This window comes from Eubalaena glacialis, chromosome 19 (genome assembly GCF_028564815.1).
Source record: "Eubalaena glacialis isolate mEubGla1 chromosome 19, mEubGla1.1.hap2.+ XY, whole genome shotgun sequence".
Classification (NCBI taxonomy): Eukaryota; Metazoa; Chordata; class Mammalia; order Artiodactyla; family Balaenidae; genus Eubalaena; species Eubalaena glacialis.
Window position 1 is genome coordinate 15,936,732 of NC_083734.1, and position 17,632 is coordinate 15,954,363.

At 38.3% G+C, this 17,632-nt stretch overlaps 1 protein-coding gene across 1 annotated transcript in view; it reads right to left on the reverse strand.

Moving 5' to 3' along the window:
* EFCAB5 (EF-hand calcium binding domain 5) overlaps window positions 1-17,632 on the reverse strand; it is a 124,281-nt gene that overhangs the window by 17,593 nt on the left and 89,056 nt on the right. The window contains 10 exon segments of the mRNA XM_061175652.1: window positions 533-685; window positions 2,257-2,485; window positions 3,239-3,408; window positions 6,284-6,573; window positions 9,211-9,367; window positions 10,624-10,838; window positions 12,711-12,803; window positions 12,903-12,980; window positions 14,373-14,659; window positions 14,747-15,383. Coding sequence (XP_061031635.1) covers window positions 533-685; window positions 2,257-2,485; window positions 3,239-3,408; window positions 6,284-6,573; window positions 9,211-9,367; window positions 10,624-10,838; window positions 12,711-12,803; window positions 12,903-12,980; window positions 14,373-14,659; window positions 14,747-15,383 — 2,309 coding nt within the window.

Sequence of the window (17,632 nt, forward strand, 5' to 3'; positions counted from 1 at the left end):
CAAAACAGGGGTGCCTCATCCCTTCCCAGTTCACCCATATGATTCTGGTGGGGTCTTCCAGTTACTGTAAATTTCCCACCCTGGCCAGGAGGGGCATATCTCAGGATAGATCAAAACGAGTTTTCTTTCTTGGGTTTTTCCAAATTGGAACAGGAAAGCAAAATTCTTTTTTAGTTACTAAGCATCAGGCTTGCCCTGTAGAAAAAAACCTGTCTTTAGCCAGAAGGACAAAGCCAAAGTGCAGAGGGAAACAAACGTGAGAACTGGGAAGAGAAATAACACGAGAGAGCCCAGATGGTCATCCCGGAAGCCAGCCTGACTCCTGCCCTTTCTTCATTTGGTTACCTGAGTTAATCAATCCCCCCCCTTTGCCTAAGGCAGTTTGATGGATTTCTGCCACTCACAACCAAGGATCTTGAGTTGGGGTCATAGCATAATAGCTAACTGAATATGCTTTAAAATACGAGCAAGACAATAGTATCTAGAAACTCTGTTAACCTGGGGAGGTCTAACACTGCCCAGCCTTGCCTACCTTCGCTGGGCTAGGCTCAATGAAGTATGTAGTGATGGCAGTGATGCTGGATGTGATGTTGTAGAGCCAGCTGATGCCAGTGATCACGATATGCAGGATGTGCTCTCGGCTGTGGACGTAGTGATAGGCAGTACTAAAAACATTGGCAACTCCCTGTAGAGACAGAAAATTTAAATTGCCTTTTCTATTTAAAACACCAAAATGATTAGTAATGCATCAATTGGATTATCTTCTTAATTGATAATCTACTTCCTACAAATTATTCATCAATTCTCAAAAGGCAGTGTTCCAGATTCTACTGTGAAAGAAGGATCACAGTGAAATCAAAAGTAAGGAGAGATCTACCATAAGATCAACCGAACTTATTGTGTTTCCTGACAATCATCCAGTGAAATCTGTGATATGTGCTATCAGAAAATAGTGTCAGAAGAACAAGATAAACTTTGAAATGAGAAAAAAAGGTTTAAAAGCCAAGAACTGATGCCAACCTTGGACAGATGGGTAAGAGCTGCCCTGATCTGATGCAATATTAATGTCTGCATCTTTACAAGGCTACTGTCATCAGATCAGCAAGCAGTACAGGTGTGCTGGGTTCCAAGGCCTGCAACACGCTAGAGTACACCATCTTCTTAGATACATAAAGAGAGCCTGTTCCACAGAGAAGGGACGGGAAGTCCTTAGAACCCATCTGTGGTCTTCTTGTCAAGAAACTCTAGGAACCAAAAATTCTTCAAAAATATCTGCATTTTATATTAGGACCCAAGGAATCTAAGGGTAACCCAGGAGCCTTTACCTCCAAGGGCTAGAGAGTCAATTTGGAATTCACTTTGACATATTCTCTAATAAGACCATATATAGTTCACCTACTGATAACTCTATACTCTTCCATTTTGCTTCTTAATATCTTCACATGATTCTTACGTCTGATGAGAATGAACCTTATTATTAAAAAAGATGTCCAGGGAAAAAGATTCTACCACTTTCCTCAGCTGTACATCCAGTAAATGAGAGGAGAAAAATTTAAATAATGGTAAATAAACATCAAGAGCATACAGGGGAACAAATGATAGCAACTTCCTGATTGCTGCTATGTCCCAGTCCATTGCCTCCATAAAGGTTTTCAATCTTCCTTCACTGAAATTTCTATTCATAAAATTAAATTTAAATGCTTGTAGAAATGGTCCAGTTATTTTATAGTCTTAAAAGTGCCTCTTCTTTTTGAGATCTAATATGAAAACACGAATACTCGAGAAACATTTAGGCTTTTCCTTCATTCTTTATCCTCAAAAATTATAACACTGAAATAAGAACTATGGGAAGGCATATCATATTTAGAACCACTTGTGGAAAGAGCAAAGGATTTCAAGGTACCACTATTAATAAAACATTAATATGTCCCTTCTAAAAGTTCATTCCTACTTTTTGGGTTTTAGTTAGTAGTCTAATAGCTGGATTTCAGTTCTATAGCAGAAAATGCTGTTCCTATGATTAATGCAATCAGACACATATTAACAATCTTCCCAGACAGGCTGAGACATAGATGGGCAACTGAGGCTAAGTCCTTCCATGTGTAATGGGGCGCCTCTCCAAAAACTGATACAAGTATGATGACACTATCTATATACATAGCTTCACTCTCATCTGGTTTCAGGTTTCGCTTTTTAAAAAGTATAGAAGGAGAGGCCACCCTACCATAGATCTTGAAGAATTTTTCTGTGCCTTACCTGATAGAATTTGATCTCATGGGGTAGGAAGATGTTTACTTTCTGGGGATCTCTTAAGGTGTCAACAGCCAAGACCCCAAAGATCCTCATATATGCATCCTGAAGAGGCAGAGCCAGGAATGACCCATTTTGATCGTTCTTCTTGCGGGAATGGTTCCAGAAGAAGATGTTCCCATGGTTCTGAACTTGGGGGACGTGTACTGGCTTCCCTTCATCCACTACTGTAAAGCTGAGAAATAGGAATATGAGGATGGGAGAAAGGCAACAGGAGGGGGCTTTAGATTAAACCATGCAGGAAACTAGATCCAACCATTCATAATCATTAGTATTATATATCAGAGAAGTGGACTCAGATAAAATTACCAGTTAGGAGAGTCTGACTTGAGAGAAAGATTTAAAAAATAAGCTTAATGGCGTGTATATAGAAGAAGAAAGATGTTGCTCGGAAAAAAATGAGGATGGATGAGCCAGATACAGTCAGATTAGGGGGACACGATGGAAAGGGCAAGGAATTAATAGTGATTATATTGTTATAATGGTTGCAATATCCAGCTGCATTTGATGTGGGACTCTAAATGTTGTTGGGGAAAGACTGCTACAAAGGAAAATAATATCAATAAAAGTTGACATAGAGTGCTTACACTATGACAGGCAAAAAAAAAAAAAAAAGCTTCGATCATAACAGAGAAAACATATATAAAAAGGATGCAGGAGACATAACTTACAGAGTAGGCAGAAATAATTGAACTGAAACTGTGAAGCAGAATCCCTACATGGAAAATTAATGCCTAAGAGTGAACTCTAGAAACAACCAGGTGAAACCATCCAAGACTGGAAACCCGTCACCTCCTGCTCTAGAAAGTTTGGTGATCTGAGGCATTTCTCTCTTGGGCAGCTAACTAGGATTTCAATGCTAGTTTACTTCACAAAAGGAATTATTTTTTTTAGAAGGGTGAAACCAACCTCTTCAAGATATTCTTACCTGATCCCCTTCATGTCCCTGTAGAGCACTCTGTTCAGTACATACGGAGCATCGTCTAAAGTACAAGCTATATTCCTCAATAGAACATTCCCTCTATCAGGCAGTAGTAGGTTTTCTTCTAAGAGGGAAATGTGAGCACTGATCTTCTTATTTCCATGGGCTTCAGCATCCTATGGCAAAATGTTTCTGACCATTTATTTGTCAATAGCCAAAGAGCTATTCTCTTAATCATGTCTCCCTTCATTAGCCAGTTTGTGTATCTGAACCCGATAATTTAATTTTCCTGAATAAATGATGCAGATATTACCATTCATAGGCAGTGGGGAAAAAGCTGACACCACAGGTGTTCCTGAAACCTGAGTTTTAGTGAGTGGAATAGATTTACACTATGTCAATCAGACTAGTTTACTTTAAAAAAAAAAATCTGCCAGGTCTACTTAAATTTAGAGGTTTAAAACTTGGATCCCTTTGAACCATACTCATGTTGTATGGGCTTCAGTTAAAAGTACTTATTTTAGAGAGCTGGGGCAAGAAGATGACTTCATTTCATTCATATTTCTTAACCATCTACTATGATGTGAATATGGGAAAAAATGCTCTCAAGAAATTCTTAACATTGTTTGGCTACGACGTTTGATTTACATCATTTCAGGAAAGGATTACTTGGGGATACAGATTGCAGGCTTTACTCAACTACTATTTCTAATTAAAATAACTGAGAATTCTCTGTACCTAAAATATTATAACAATATTATATGTTAACACATATATTAAATATGCCCATAAATTGGGGACATGAGAGACACTTTCTCTGATATTTGTCTCCTCTTTCTATGTACTTGGGTTTGCTCTTTGTGCTTTTCTTTTCCCTTCTGCCTTGATTCCTCCTTTTCTACATAGAAGATCAATAGGCTAACTAACAAAGATGTATTAAGATGTATTAAGATGTATCTCAGGGTGGGCTTCCCTGGTGGCGCAGTAGTTAAGAATCTGCCTGCCAATGCAGGGGACATGGGTTCAAGCCCTGGTCTGGGAAGATCCCACATGCCACGGAGCAACTAAGCCGGTGTGCCACAACTACTGAGCCTGCGCTCTAGAGCCCGCGAGCCACAACTACTGAGCCCATGTGCCACAACTACTGAAGCCTGTGCGCCTAGAGCCCATGCTCTGCAACAAGAGAAGCCACTGCAATGAGAAGCCTGCGCACCACAACAGAGCAAACCCCGCTCGCCGCAACTAGAGAAAGTCCACACACAGCAATGCACCCAACACAGTCAAAAATAAATAAAATAATTTTTAAAAAAAAGATGTATCTTCGGGTACTGCAGATCTCTGAAGCAAGTTGGAGCAATACCTCTTTTTCTTGATTGGTCTCCTGTTGCTGGTCACATCATTTCCAACTACATTGGAAAATTCAGCCATTCAGGAGATGATTCCCATAATCAAGTGCTGCTATTTAGCTGAGATGAAGGACATAGTTTCCCTGGATCAATGGAAGCTCTGATATATGTAGAAGACAGCCATGCTGTTTCTGCCTGGAAAGAGCAGCAAGCTGGGAGTGTCTGAGGTGGCAGCAGAGCTGTGGACAGTGGTCCATCCAGGTCATGTACTTTAAGTGACAGGATTCTGTAATAGTCTCAGATTGTTTCTAGGCAGTGCTATGAAATATAGTGTCATGTTGGATTCTACTTTATAATGACTTTATGATTTAAATAGTTCCTTTTAAAACTGACTCCCAGGGGGCTTCCCTGGCGGTGCAGTGGTTGAGAGTCTGCCTGCCAATGCAGGGGACGCGGGTTCGAGCCCTGGTCTAGGAAGATCCCACATGCCTCAGAGCAACTGGGCCCGTGAGCCACGACTACTGAGCCTGCGCGTCTGGAGCCTGTGCTCCGCAACAAGAGAGGCCGCGATAGTGAGAGGCCCGCGCACCGCGATGAAGAGTGGCCCCTGCGTGCCGCAACTAGAGAAAGCCCTTGCACAGAAACGAAGACCCAACACAGCTAAAAATAAATAAATAGTTAATTAATTTAAAAAATAAAGGAATTCCTTAAAAAAAAAAAAAGACTCCCGAAACATCATGCAAGGGAAATGTAGCTTGAACTGCATGTACATCTCCTCACGGTTATTTTTTTTTTTTTTAACATCTTTCTTGGAGTGTAATTGCTTTACAATCCTGTGTTAGTTTCTGCTGTATAGCAAAGTGAATCAGCTATATGTATACATATATCCCCATATCCCCTCCCTCTTGCATCTCCCTCCCACCCTCCCTATCCCACCCCTCTAGGTGGTCACAAAGCATCGAGTTGATCTCCCTGTGCTACGCAGCTGCTTCCCACTAGCTATCTATTTTACATTTGGTAGTGTATATATGTCAATGCTACTCTCTTACTTTGTCCCAGCTTACCCTTCCCCCTCCCCATGTCCTCAAGTCCATTCTCTGTGTCTGCGTGTTTATTCCTGTCCTGCCCCTAGGTTCATCAGAACCTTTTTTTTTTTTTTAGATTCTATATATATGTGTTAGCATATGGTATTTGTTTTTCTCTTTCTGACTTACTTCACTCTGTATGACAGACTCTAGGTCCATCCACCTCACTACAAATAACTCAATTTCGTTACTTTTTATGGCTGAGTAATATTCTATTGCATATATGTGCCACATCTTCTTTATCCATTCATCTGTCCATGGACACTTAGGTTGCTTCCATGTCCTGGCTATTGTAAATAGTGCTGCAATGAACATTCCTCATGGTTATTTTTTAATGTCACTTTATTGTCTGTTCTAGGCTTATCTGACTTTTGGCACAATGAAATTAGGAATCCCAAGACATAATTTTATTTCTTATACCTTTCCTCTCTGCTTGCCAACTTGCAATCATTCCAGTTGCATCTTTACTAGGCTTTGGGTCATTGTAAAGTATTGGAATGAATAAAACATCTATAGCAGCAATTTCTCAAGAGAATTTAGTGTGTTCCTCCTTTGTAACCATTGCACATCACCTACTGTAAGGAAATTTTTTCTCTTATATATCATTTTAGAAAACACACCTGGGTGAGGGCCTTAAAGGTCTCTGCGTACACTGGCTCCAAGGATACTCCACTTGTCTCTGCAGCACGTTGGATTTGGTGCAGCCACTTTTGTCTGGCACAATTTCTCAGACTCTCAACATGGCTCCTTTCTAAAGTATTCATCAGAAACTCCACAACGCTTTCCAGAACTTGATCTTCATTGCCCCTCAGTTCAGATACAACCAATTCTATGTATTTCTGAAACTGTTTGGAAGACAACCTCACTTCGTGACCAGGGTGTGGCTTTGGAAATTGGATGTGTAGTTTAGCTAAAAGACATAAATACAAAACCAAGAACTAATCAAAAGTTCATTCATCTGTGGGGGAAATTTTCATTCTCCTCTCTTACAGCAAATTGAAGCCTCTGACAACCGCTTCCCATGGAAAACCAGGCATATCAAAGGCACCTCAAGTCCAATGGAACATCTTACAGTGACTTCCTATACTGAACTCAAGATGACTCTTATGTCATCTGTTATTATTTTGTTTTAATTCTACCACTCAGCCAGGTGAAACCTTATAACATCATCCTTAGGTCCCTTAAATTCTAGAATCCATCGTGTCCAACTCCTTCATTTTACCCATGTGGACACCTGACTCTATAGAGGTTCAGTAACTTGCCCATGGTCATGTGACCATTTAGTGAAAGATCCAGTATTGGAACCCAGCTCTCCTGACCATTGTGTAGTATCTTTTCCTCTGTGGAACACAGTTCTCTGTTATGAAGTTTTCCCATCTTGTAAGTGGAAACCACCTCATTATGCCTTTTGAAACTTCATTAAGTAAATTGTCTTCGGAGGCAGTCTAAGACAAGTAGTGTAGTATAATGTACAGTTTGCAGAAGACATAGTTAATGAAGAACACATGACAGTTGATAAACTTAGGTACCTTTGAAGATCAACGTATTGGTTACGTTCATTTCTGAAAGGGTTGAAGACCTTAAGTAACTCTGATTGCTCTTTCCCTCATGTACTACATACTTTAAGAATTTGAAATCTGTTATGCCAAAGTAATCAGATAAATCCTTAAACCCAGTGAAGAGCAAAATCATTTATACTGGGATCTAAGCAAATGAAGGAGAGAACTTATTACATTAGAATAAGATTTTTAGTAGCTTTTGATTGAGAAGAATTGATCAGAAGAGAAAAATATAATATAGGAGAAGAAAAAGTCATTAAGGAGAATAAGAAGTTAAGTAACTTCAGGGGAAACTTGCAAGCCATTCAGACTTGAGAGGTGAATCAGACCTTGTAGAAGCAGAAAGATAAAACAAGAAGGGAAAATAGGCAGAACTGTGGAGTGGTTTGGATTCTTTTAACCTCAAGAGCAAGGGTAGCCAGGCACACAGAAGGAATCTAACTATGTACAGTTAAGGTCTTGGACAAAGCACTCTGTAACAATTCAACTCCTGATTGCTCTGACATTTTCTATATTCCCACCAGCAATGCACAAGGGTTCCAATTTCCCCATATCCTTGCAAACACTGTTATTTTCCATTTTAAAAATTATAGTCATACTACATGAGCAACAAAAGCAAAAATAATTTAGCGGGGCTACATCAAACTAAAAACCTTCTGCACAGCAAAAGTAGCAACAAAATGAACACCTACAGTATGGGAGAAAATATTTGCAAATCATATATCTGATAAGGGGTTAATATCCAAAATACATAAGGAACTCATACAACTCAATAGAAACAAAAAATCTGATTGAAAAATGGGCAGAGGAACTGAATAGATACTTTTCCAAAGAAGACATGCAAATGACCAAAGGTGCATGAAAAGATGTTCAAACATCATTAATCATCAGGGAAATGCAAATCAAAACCACAATGAGATATCACATCACACTTGTTAGAATGACTGTCATCAAAAAGACAAGAGATAACAAGTGTTGGTAAGGATGTGAAGAAAAGGGAACCCTTGTGGACTGTTGGTGGGAATGTAAATTGGTATAGTTACTGTGGAAAACAGTGTGGAGGTTCCTCACAAAATTAAAAATAGAACTACCAAATGATCCAGGAATTCTACTTCTGGATATATATCTGAAGGAAATAAAATCACTATCTCGAAGAGATATCTGCATCTCATGTTCACTGCAGAATTATTCACAATAGCCAAGATATGGAAACAACCTAAGTGTCTGTCAATGAATTAATGGATAAAGAATCATGGTGTGTGTGTGTGTGTGTGTGTGTGTATATATATATATATATGACATATGAATTATATATATATGTATGTATATATGTGAATGACACATATACCATGGAACATTATTGAGCCATGAGAAAGAAGGAAATCCTGTCATTTGCAACAACATGGATGGACCTTGAGGGCTTTATGCTAAGAGAAATAAGTCAGACAAAGACAAATACTGTAGGATCTCACTTATATGTGGAATCTAAAAAAGCCAAACTCACAGAAACAGAGTGTATAATGGTAGTTGCCAGGGGCTGGGGGTGGGGGAAATGGGGAGATGTTGGTCAAAGTGTACAAACTTTCATTATAAGAAAAGTTCTGGGATTCTAACGTACAGCATGGTGATTATAGTTAATACTGCATTGTATACTTGAAAGTTTCTAAGGGAGTAGATCTTAAATGTTCTCATCACAAAAAAAGAAATGGTATTGTGTGAGGTGATGGAAGTATTAACTAAGCTACTGTGGTAATCATTTCACAATATATGTGCATCAAATCAATACATCGTACATCTTAAACTTACACAATGCTACATGTCAATTATATCTCAATAAAGCTCAAAAAAAATTATAGCCACACTAGTAAGTGTGAAGTGGTATCTCATGGTTTTAGACCAACCAGTGTTTTAACTGTATATATGCCATAATATCGGGAAACTTGAAGCCAAGTTGTTACCACAACTTAAGAAAATTCTTACATTTTTACCTTTCTTCATAGATTCCTTTTCCATTCCCTCCTTGTATGTGTACAAGAGTTCATCAACTTCATTCAGATCCAGGAAGCCTGAGCCATCACAGTCCCACTTCTGAAAGAGGGCATTTAGGAGAAGTCCCCGTCGGACTTGGGAAGCATTTTGTCTAGCCTAGGATACAAACAGGATAACAAAGCACAGAAGATACACCGTATTGTGCTAGCTGGCATCTTATGCTTATTCCCCCCAAAGTGCAGCACTTTTTATAGAAACAGCTTTACTTTGGGACTAAGCATAAATATGAATGGTAAAATGAAGCATTTAATTTTTTATTATTTAAAAAAATTTTTTAATTAAAAAAAAATTTTTAATGAAGCATTTAATTTTAATTCTCTAAATACCATTTCTTTGTTTCACCTCTAAGCCAAAAAGCAGGCATTCTCTGCATTGAACTAAAACACATTAATTTAGGAAGGGGACTCACTCCTTGAGAATCTTTGATTCATTCCTTTCCACTCCCTTACTAGTTGTTCAAGAACGTGATAAAACATGGGGTGCTCTGCCTGGCTTCTTGATGGAATATGTTTTGTAGTAAAGGGGGTTGGATGGCAGTGTTCAAACAACAAAAAAATGACTGTGTTCAAAAATTATTTTCTATATTTAACATTGACCTAACTTGATATTAATTTTATTTACCATTTAGACTTTTTTACTAGATTATGTCAACTAGATAGTAATTTAATTTCATTGCTAAAAGAAAGTGAACATATACCATTTGATTAAATGGGGGGAATAGCAGTTGAGGAGGCAAAAGGAATATCAACTCTAGATTAGGTTGAGAAGACTCATAAGACTGATAAGTTTACTGAATATGCCTGGTGAACCTGATTTATATATTTCGTATAAGAGTACATAAGTTGTTTATATCAGCTAATGTGTTTGCATTTATCACCTAAGTAGTAATTTCTTAAGAAATATGTACTACCTTGGTGCACATGAATAAAAATATATATTCAAGCCACAATTGTTCCCCTATGTATGTGCATTTGCAAATGCACTCACACAGCAGACAGTGCACACACACACACGCACACACACACACGTACACACACACACATCTTTGCATATACACATTTCTGCTCCTCGGAATCTGCTCTTCCAGCTTCAGAGGAGCAAAAACACAGCTGTAAAATAAACCATCACCTGCCATCAGCAATCATGTTCTTAATAGGGGAATGAGTTCTCTGGAGTGTGATCTTAGAATATTTGACATTAAAATGAAGTATTTAATGGCCATGCTCGTTGAACTAAAGTGATAGGTTTGGTTGTAAGTTACTTAAGAAGAGCTAGACTAGGAGCAACTGAGATTGATAGATTTATTTATAATAGTGACCTCACTTGTTTTATTGATAAATAATATTACTCACCTCTTCTAAGCCACTCATTTTCTCTTCTTTTGTTTCAACAAAGCCCTTCTTAAAAAAGGAGGTGAGGGCTTCGCTGACACTCAAGGGGGCATCTTCACCAACAAATGTCTCCAGGAGTTGCACAAACTGGAGCAGATTGAAGGAAACTCCATTGAAGACACTCCTACCTTTTATTTCCTTGTAAGACTGAATATTTCTGATAATCGAGTGTAGGTCTATCACGGAAGAAACATACATCAAACAGTGAAGTGAACAATTTTATCAAAGTTCTGGAAAATATACAAGTACTTATTGTAATGGACATCTGCTCCTTTTTTTCCTGTCAGGAATTCATGCTCCCTTCATGAGTTCAGCACCCTCCTTTTTTGATTTAGGAAAACATCTCTCCCCCATTGTCAGTTTAGATGTATCAGGTAGTTCTGAGCTTCCTGCACCCTTGCTTCAAGGATGGCCATGTGATATAGGTCCGGCCAGTGATTCACATATGACAGCAATGGAATCCACTATAGGCCAATGAGAATTAGCCCCAGAACTCTTGGGGCAACTATTGGGGGAGAATCACTCTTCTTGTACTCTGATTCCTGAACTAGTAGGATGTAGGCTTAGAGATGCTCTTATGGACATCTTTGCCACAATACAGAGAAAACTAAAACTGAAAGTTACACAGAGAAGAACAGGGCTGAGAGGCAAAGAGACACTGTCCTGCTGCTATTATTGAGCTCTTGGATTCAGTTGTGCCTGAAGCCAGCTGCAGTCTGGACTCACTAGTTAAATAAGTCTGTAAATACCACCACTACCACCTCTTCCCCCAAGAGTCTTGACTAATATATTTATCTTGAAGCTCAGTGTTATAACATGAAGCATATTTCATAAAAAAGCCCAGTGGTTTATGTTTGATTTATTAACTAATTCAATCGTTCATGCCCTTATGCTTTCCATATGAGATTTGATGTGACTTAAAAAGGATCACCCACGCAACTGTTAAAATGGTAAAGCAAAACTGAGATAAAGAAGTAAGACCAGGAGAAGAGGAACATGAATTAGCAGGCAACAAGAGCTTACTCAATGCCATGGAATTTCACCAAATATTTGGAGGATAGAAATTTGTCATTTGATCCATGCTTAAATGAGAAAAAGATTACAGATAGGTAGAAAATATCTTGATCTTATAAGTTCTACTACTTGTTGATGAAAGATAAAATGATAAAATAGTACTTGTTGGAATAATTGTTGTTAAAGACATGGTTTACTGAGAGCTAATATCTACTCTTTATTGTCTCTGTTGAGTAGATCTTCCTTTGTTAAGTCTTCAAAAACAAGACAGATCCTCACCTGCCTCACATATTTGGATGTGGAACTACCAGGGAGAGGAATAGCTGGAATGATTTCTATTTTTCTAATATCTAACATCTGATTCCCTTTGTATACCTTGATGATAGCTTCAAAGTGGTTTCAGGGCCATTTAACAGTAAAAAGAAAAAAAAAATTGTATACGGTTGGCCCTCTGTAGCCACAGGTTCTGCATCTGTGGATTCAACTGTGGATCAAAAATATTCAGAAAAAAAATTTCCAGAAAGTTCCAAAAAAGCAAAACTTGAATTTGCAGCATGCTGGCAACCATTTACATAGCATTCACATTGTATTTACAACTATTTACATAGCGTTTACATTGTATTAGGTATTAAACATAATCTAGAGATGATTTAAGGTATATGGGAAGATGTGCACTGGTTATGTGCAAATACTATTCCATTTTACATAAGGGACTTGAGCATCCCTGAATACTGGTATTCATGGGGGGAACTTTGCGGGGTGGTTTCCGTGGAACAATCCCCTGCAGATACTGAGGGACAACTGTATTAATGCATATGTTTTAAAGAGCATTCATCAATAGCACTGCATGTACACTACCACCCAAAACAGTCATCTTGAATATGTTTAGATCCATCAGCTCAGGGACACAATAATGCAAGTATCACTCTGCCATTGTGCCTTGGCTAAGTCCAGTCCTTATCATAGTGTACCACAGTAAATTAAGTTCCTCAATTAGAGTGCCATCTATTCTTCCTGGTTTTGTTAACATGTACCTGTGAACCTGGAGTTACCATAGATTAAGTTTGCCTGTTCCTCCTCTTCACATTTGGCATACTTCGTGTTCCAGTTACAAGTCAAAAGTTCACCTATAAAATACACGTTCCATAATATAGCCAACGTAACTTCACTTTCATAATGGTTTTGCTCTAGAGTATGAATGAAAGGAGGATTAAATGAGGAGTTACCTGACCATGACTTTCCTTCTATTTTTTGGGACTTGGGTTCACAGGATTTGTCTTTCTGAACTTCCTTTTTTTCAGTTTCTAAAAGGTACAAAAGAAAATGCCTATGAATTGGACATTATATATTCTATTATATATTCTAAAGTTAATAAATGAGAGAAACGCCTTGCATATAGAACACAAAAACTTTCTTTCAGGTCCTTTCCTATATATGCTGTATCATAATGGCATCACTAAATAACTTTAGTTGTTGGGAGCAGCTCTGTGACAAAGGCTATTTGTTGTACCCAAATTCGGCCATGCAAATTAAGGGCTATGTTTCCTAGCCTCCCTGGCAGCTAGGTGTCACTATATGCCTAAATTCCGACCAATGAACTGTGATGGGAAATGATGTAATACCTATCCTTTCTCCTCACCTGGTGGTCAGAATGTGGACATGGTGGTGAGCTATCTTGGACCATGTGGTTGGAGGAGACACAAGACAGAAAGAGCTTGAGCCTCTGCTGATTTCATGGGGCTGAGCTGTCATATAAATTTTGACTTTTACATGAGAAACAAAGAAACTCCTGTCTTGTTTAGACATTGTTATTTTGTTTTGCTTTTGTTTGTTTTTTTAGATACTTATTTTGGATCACTGTTGCAGATAGTCAAAATTAAGTCCTCACTAATAATACATCTGATTGAATAGTAACTTCACTAACTTTTTAAGCTGTATCCCTACAATGCAGGGAGAGCCAGAAATTAGTAGCCTTGTTTCATGGAGAAATAAATATAATGCTGAAAAAAATGAAAGATTTAAAATTAGTTAATGTTAGTGTAGAATCCAGAACATAGGTTACCCATCTCTTAGGAGTTTTAAATAAGAATTTTCTTTGGGACTGTAGAACTTTAGAATTAAAAAATTATGCCTAACTGAGGTCTTAAGTGGCTTTGAGATTGGTTCTCTAAAAGATTAGAATTCTTCAACAAAAAGGGCGTAAATTGGCATAGGCAATTCAGAGGAAAAGTCTTCTTCAGAATAAATATTTGAAATGCGGGGTGCTTTCAGTCTTAAATATGACCTCCAGAAACTCTTATATACAACTGAAAAAAGTGAGATACTTTTAAAATTTGAAATAAAAGAAATTTATTTCTTTTATTCTGATATCAGACACCACATTTAAAATAAAAGGGCTTCTACTGCCTTTTCAGAGGTCCAATGAAAATTTCTACATGTAATATTACCAGATTTCTTCCTTACAAATGCGCTTCTGGTGTAAAAGGAATTCTAGGTAAATTGATGATAGAGACTTTCTGGTTTGCATGTAATTGATTACTCAAAATCTAGACTCATGTTGAGTAGCAAAATATATCTGAAGATTGCATGACCTTGTATGTCAGGAAGAGATCCTAACTGAAATGAATATTTCCTGAAAGGACTTTAAAAACCACTCTACAAAACAAGGAGCTGATGTAGAAAAACTATATTACTACCTGAAAGATGACCTTTTCTGCTTGATACCGAAATTTTCTCTTGCAGTTCAGGACTCATGAATAGTTGCTCTTCATAGATTTGCCCCTGAGTCCTTTCTTCCTGTGGAGAGATTTCAGTGTACTCAAAGGAAATAGCCTCCCTAGATTTTTCACTTTCTCTTAAGATACTACCTTTTCTTGATTGTGAAGTTGAGTCTATGTCCTCTTGTTTTTCTGGAATTGTCTCTATGGGTGGTTGTTGTTCTGCAGTTGACCCTCTGTGTGCTCCTTGTTCTGCAACTGACCCTCTGGGTCGTCCTTGATCTAATAGGGATTCTCTGCGTGCTTCCTGTTCTGCAGTTGACCCTCTGGGGTGTCCTTGATCTAAGAGTGACTCTCTGTGTGATTCCTGTTCTGCAATCGACCCTCTGTGTGGTCCCTGTTCTAATACTGACTCTCTATGTGGTCCCTGTTCCTCAGGTGACCCTCTGTGTGATCCTTGTCCTGTTGTTGACTCTTCCTGTTGTCCTTGTGCCGTTACTGATTCTCTGTAAAGTCCTTGCTCTGCAGCTGGTTCAGTGTGGATTCCTGGTGGTACTCCTTGTTCTGTTATTGACTCATTATGTGGTCTTTGTTCTATTATTAACCCTCTACTTGATGCTTGTTCTGGAGTTGACCCTGTGTAGGTTCCTCGTTTTGCTATTGATTCTTTGTTCGGTTCTTGTTCTCCTGTTGACTCTTTGTCTTGTTCTTGTTCGTTGGTTGAAATTCTGTTTGGTTCTTGGTTTGCAGTTGTCCCTCTCTGCTGTTCTGGTGGGCTTTGTGGTAGTGTTGATTTTCTATGTTTATCATGTTTATGTTGATCTTCTGGATTTGCTAATAATTTACTTTGGCTTTTGCTAGCATGGTTTTCAGAAAGTAATGTATTCATCTCTAAGAGTACTTTGTCAAAGTCTTCATAAATGTGCTTCTGATTATCCATGTCTCCCCAGAACTCAGGCAAGTCTATCTCTCCAAATTCAACAAATGGCCCTAACACAGAAAACAAAACATTTACCTAAACAATTGATCTTATAGTGTAGAATCAGAGCTAGTAAATTAATGTAAAAAAGCAGTGGGCTGTGGTGACCTAGATGGGTGGGATGGGAGGGGTGTGAGGGAGGACCAAGAGGGAGGGGATATACGTATACATATAGCTGATTCCCTTCATTGCGCAGCAGAAGCTAATACAACATTGTAAAGCAATGATACTCCAATTAAAAAAAAATCTATATGGGAAAAGAATCTGAAAAAGAATGGATGTATGTATATGTATAACTGAATCACTTTGCTGTACACATGAAACTAACACAACATTGTAAATCAACTATACTCTATTATAAAACAAAAATTAAAAAAAAGCAATCAGCACAGTGACTGTAATATAGACCTATTGCTTTAAATAAATATCAGTTACCTTTCCCAGCAACCCAATAAAAAACAAAAAGGTATCTAAAGGAACATAAAGGATGCTCACTACTGTAAATTAGAAATAATCCCTTCCTAAAAGGTGTGGTTTTGGAAATGAACATGATTCTTCTTTTGCTACTAGGAGAGTTGCTTAGACTTCCAAGGCAAATAGAATTTATCCTCTACTCTTGGTCCTCCCACAATAAGCATAGCATAGGGCTGAGGAAAGCGACAAATGTCTTTCACCTCATATACCTTTTCAGTATCTGCAATACCAAAATAAAAGCAAAGCTCTGTGACAATCTTTCACTGAGCTATATTTTTCCAATATTCATTTTCTCTCCCTTCCCTCTTCCCTCTCTTTCTTCTTCATTCCTCACTTCTTTTTCTCCACAACTTATGTGGACACCTGGTTCAGAATTCTAGGGAAAGATTGGATAGCACTCATGAGAATCCCATTGTTAAACAACAACAACAACAAAACAACCTTGATATCCAGGACTACAGAAAATGGGACTCATGCCACAAGACTGTACCCCTTCCTCCCAAAACAGCTAGTACTTAAGTTCTAAAACTGTGATTCCCACAATTTTCAGGATACTCTATGTACATTATCCATAGATATTTAAGTATCCAAGTAATAAATTTTCACACAAGTAAAATATTCACTTTCTTTGGAAAACTCATCCATTCAAAGACCTTCTCTTTAAAAAATAAAAATATAACCCACAATCCTTTTGTTTTGGGAGTAATATAAAAAAGATATTTTACTGTATAAGTACAGTAGAGGTGTACAAGTAAAAGTGCTTGAGAGAGAGAGGTGTGGCCAAGAGGCCAGATTAGGAAGACCACGAGGTCACCTCCTTCCTTGGGCACACCAAAATTACAACTATTTACAGAGCGACTATCCACGAAAGCAGAAAAGATTTTCCGCAACTAAAGACATAAAGAAGGAACCACTATGAGACAGGCAGGAGGGGCAGAGATGTGGTATAATCAAGACCCACACCCCTGGGTAGGTGACCCACAAACAAGAGGATAATTACAATTGCAGAGGTTCTCTGCAAGGAGCAAGGTGTCTAACTCCCACATCAGGATCCTAGACTGGAGGTCCTGTCCCAGAACATCTGGCTTTGAAGGGCAGCAGGGCCCTTAAAGACTGGTACCTGGAAACTATAAGACATTGATGAAAGAAATTGAAGATGACACAAATGGAAAGATACACTGTGCTCATGGACTAAAAGAATCAATATTGTTAAAATGACTATATTACCCAAGGCAATCTACAGATTCAGTGCAATCTCTATCAAAACACCAATGGCATTTTTCACAGAACTAGGACAAATAATTCTGAAATTTTTATAGAAACACAAAAGACCCTGAATAGCCAAAACAATCTTGAGAAAGAAGAAGCTGGAGCTATCGCACACCCTGATTTCAAAATATATTATAGGGAATTCCCTGAGGTTCGGTGGTTAGGACTTTGCACTTTCACTGCCAAGGGCACGGGTTCAATCCCTGGGCAGGGAACTAAGATCCCACAAGTCATGCAGTGTGGCCAAAAAAAGAAAAGAAAAAACCCAAACAAACAAACAAACAAAAGCTACGGTAATCAAAACAGTATGGTACTGGCACAAAACTGGCATGTAGATCAATGGAACAGAATAGAGAGACCAGAAATGAACCCACACTTATATCGTCAATTAATCTACAACAAAGAAGGCAAGAGTATACAATGGGGAAAGACAGTCTCTCCAATAAATGGTGTTGGGAAAACTGGACAGCTACATGCAAAAGAATCAAGCTGAATTACTTTCTCACACCATGTACAA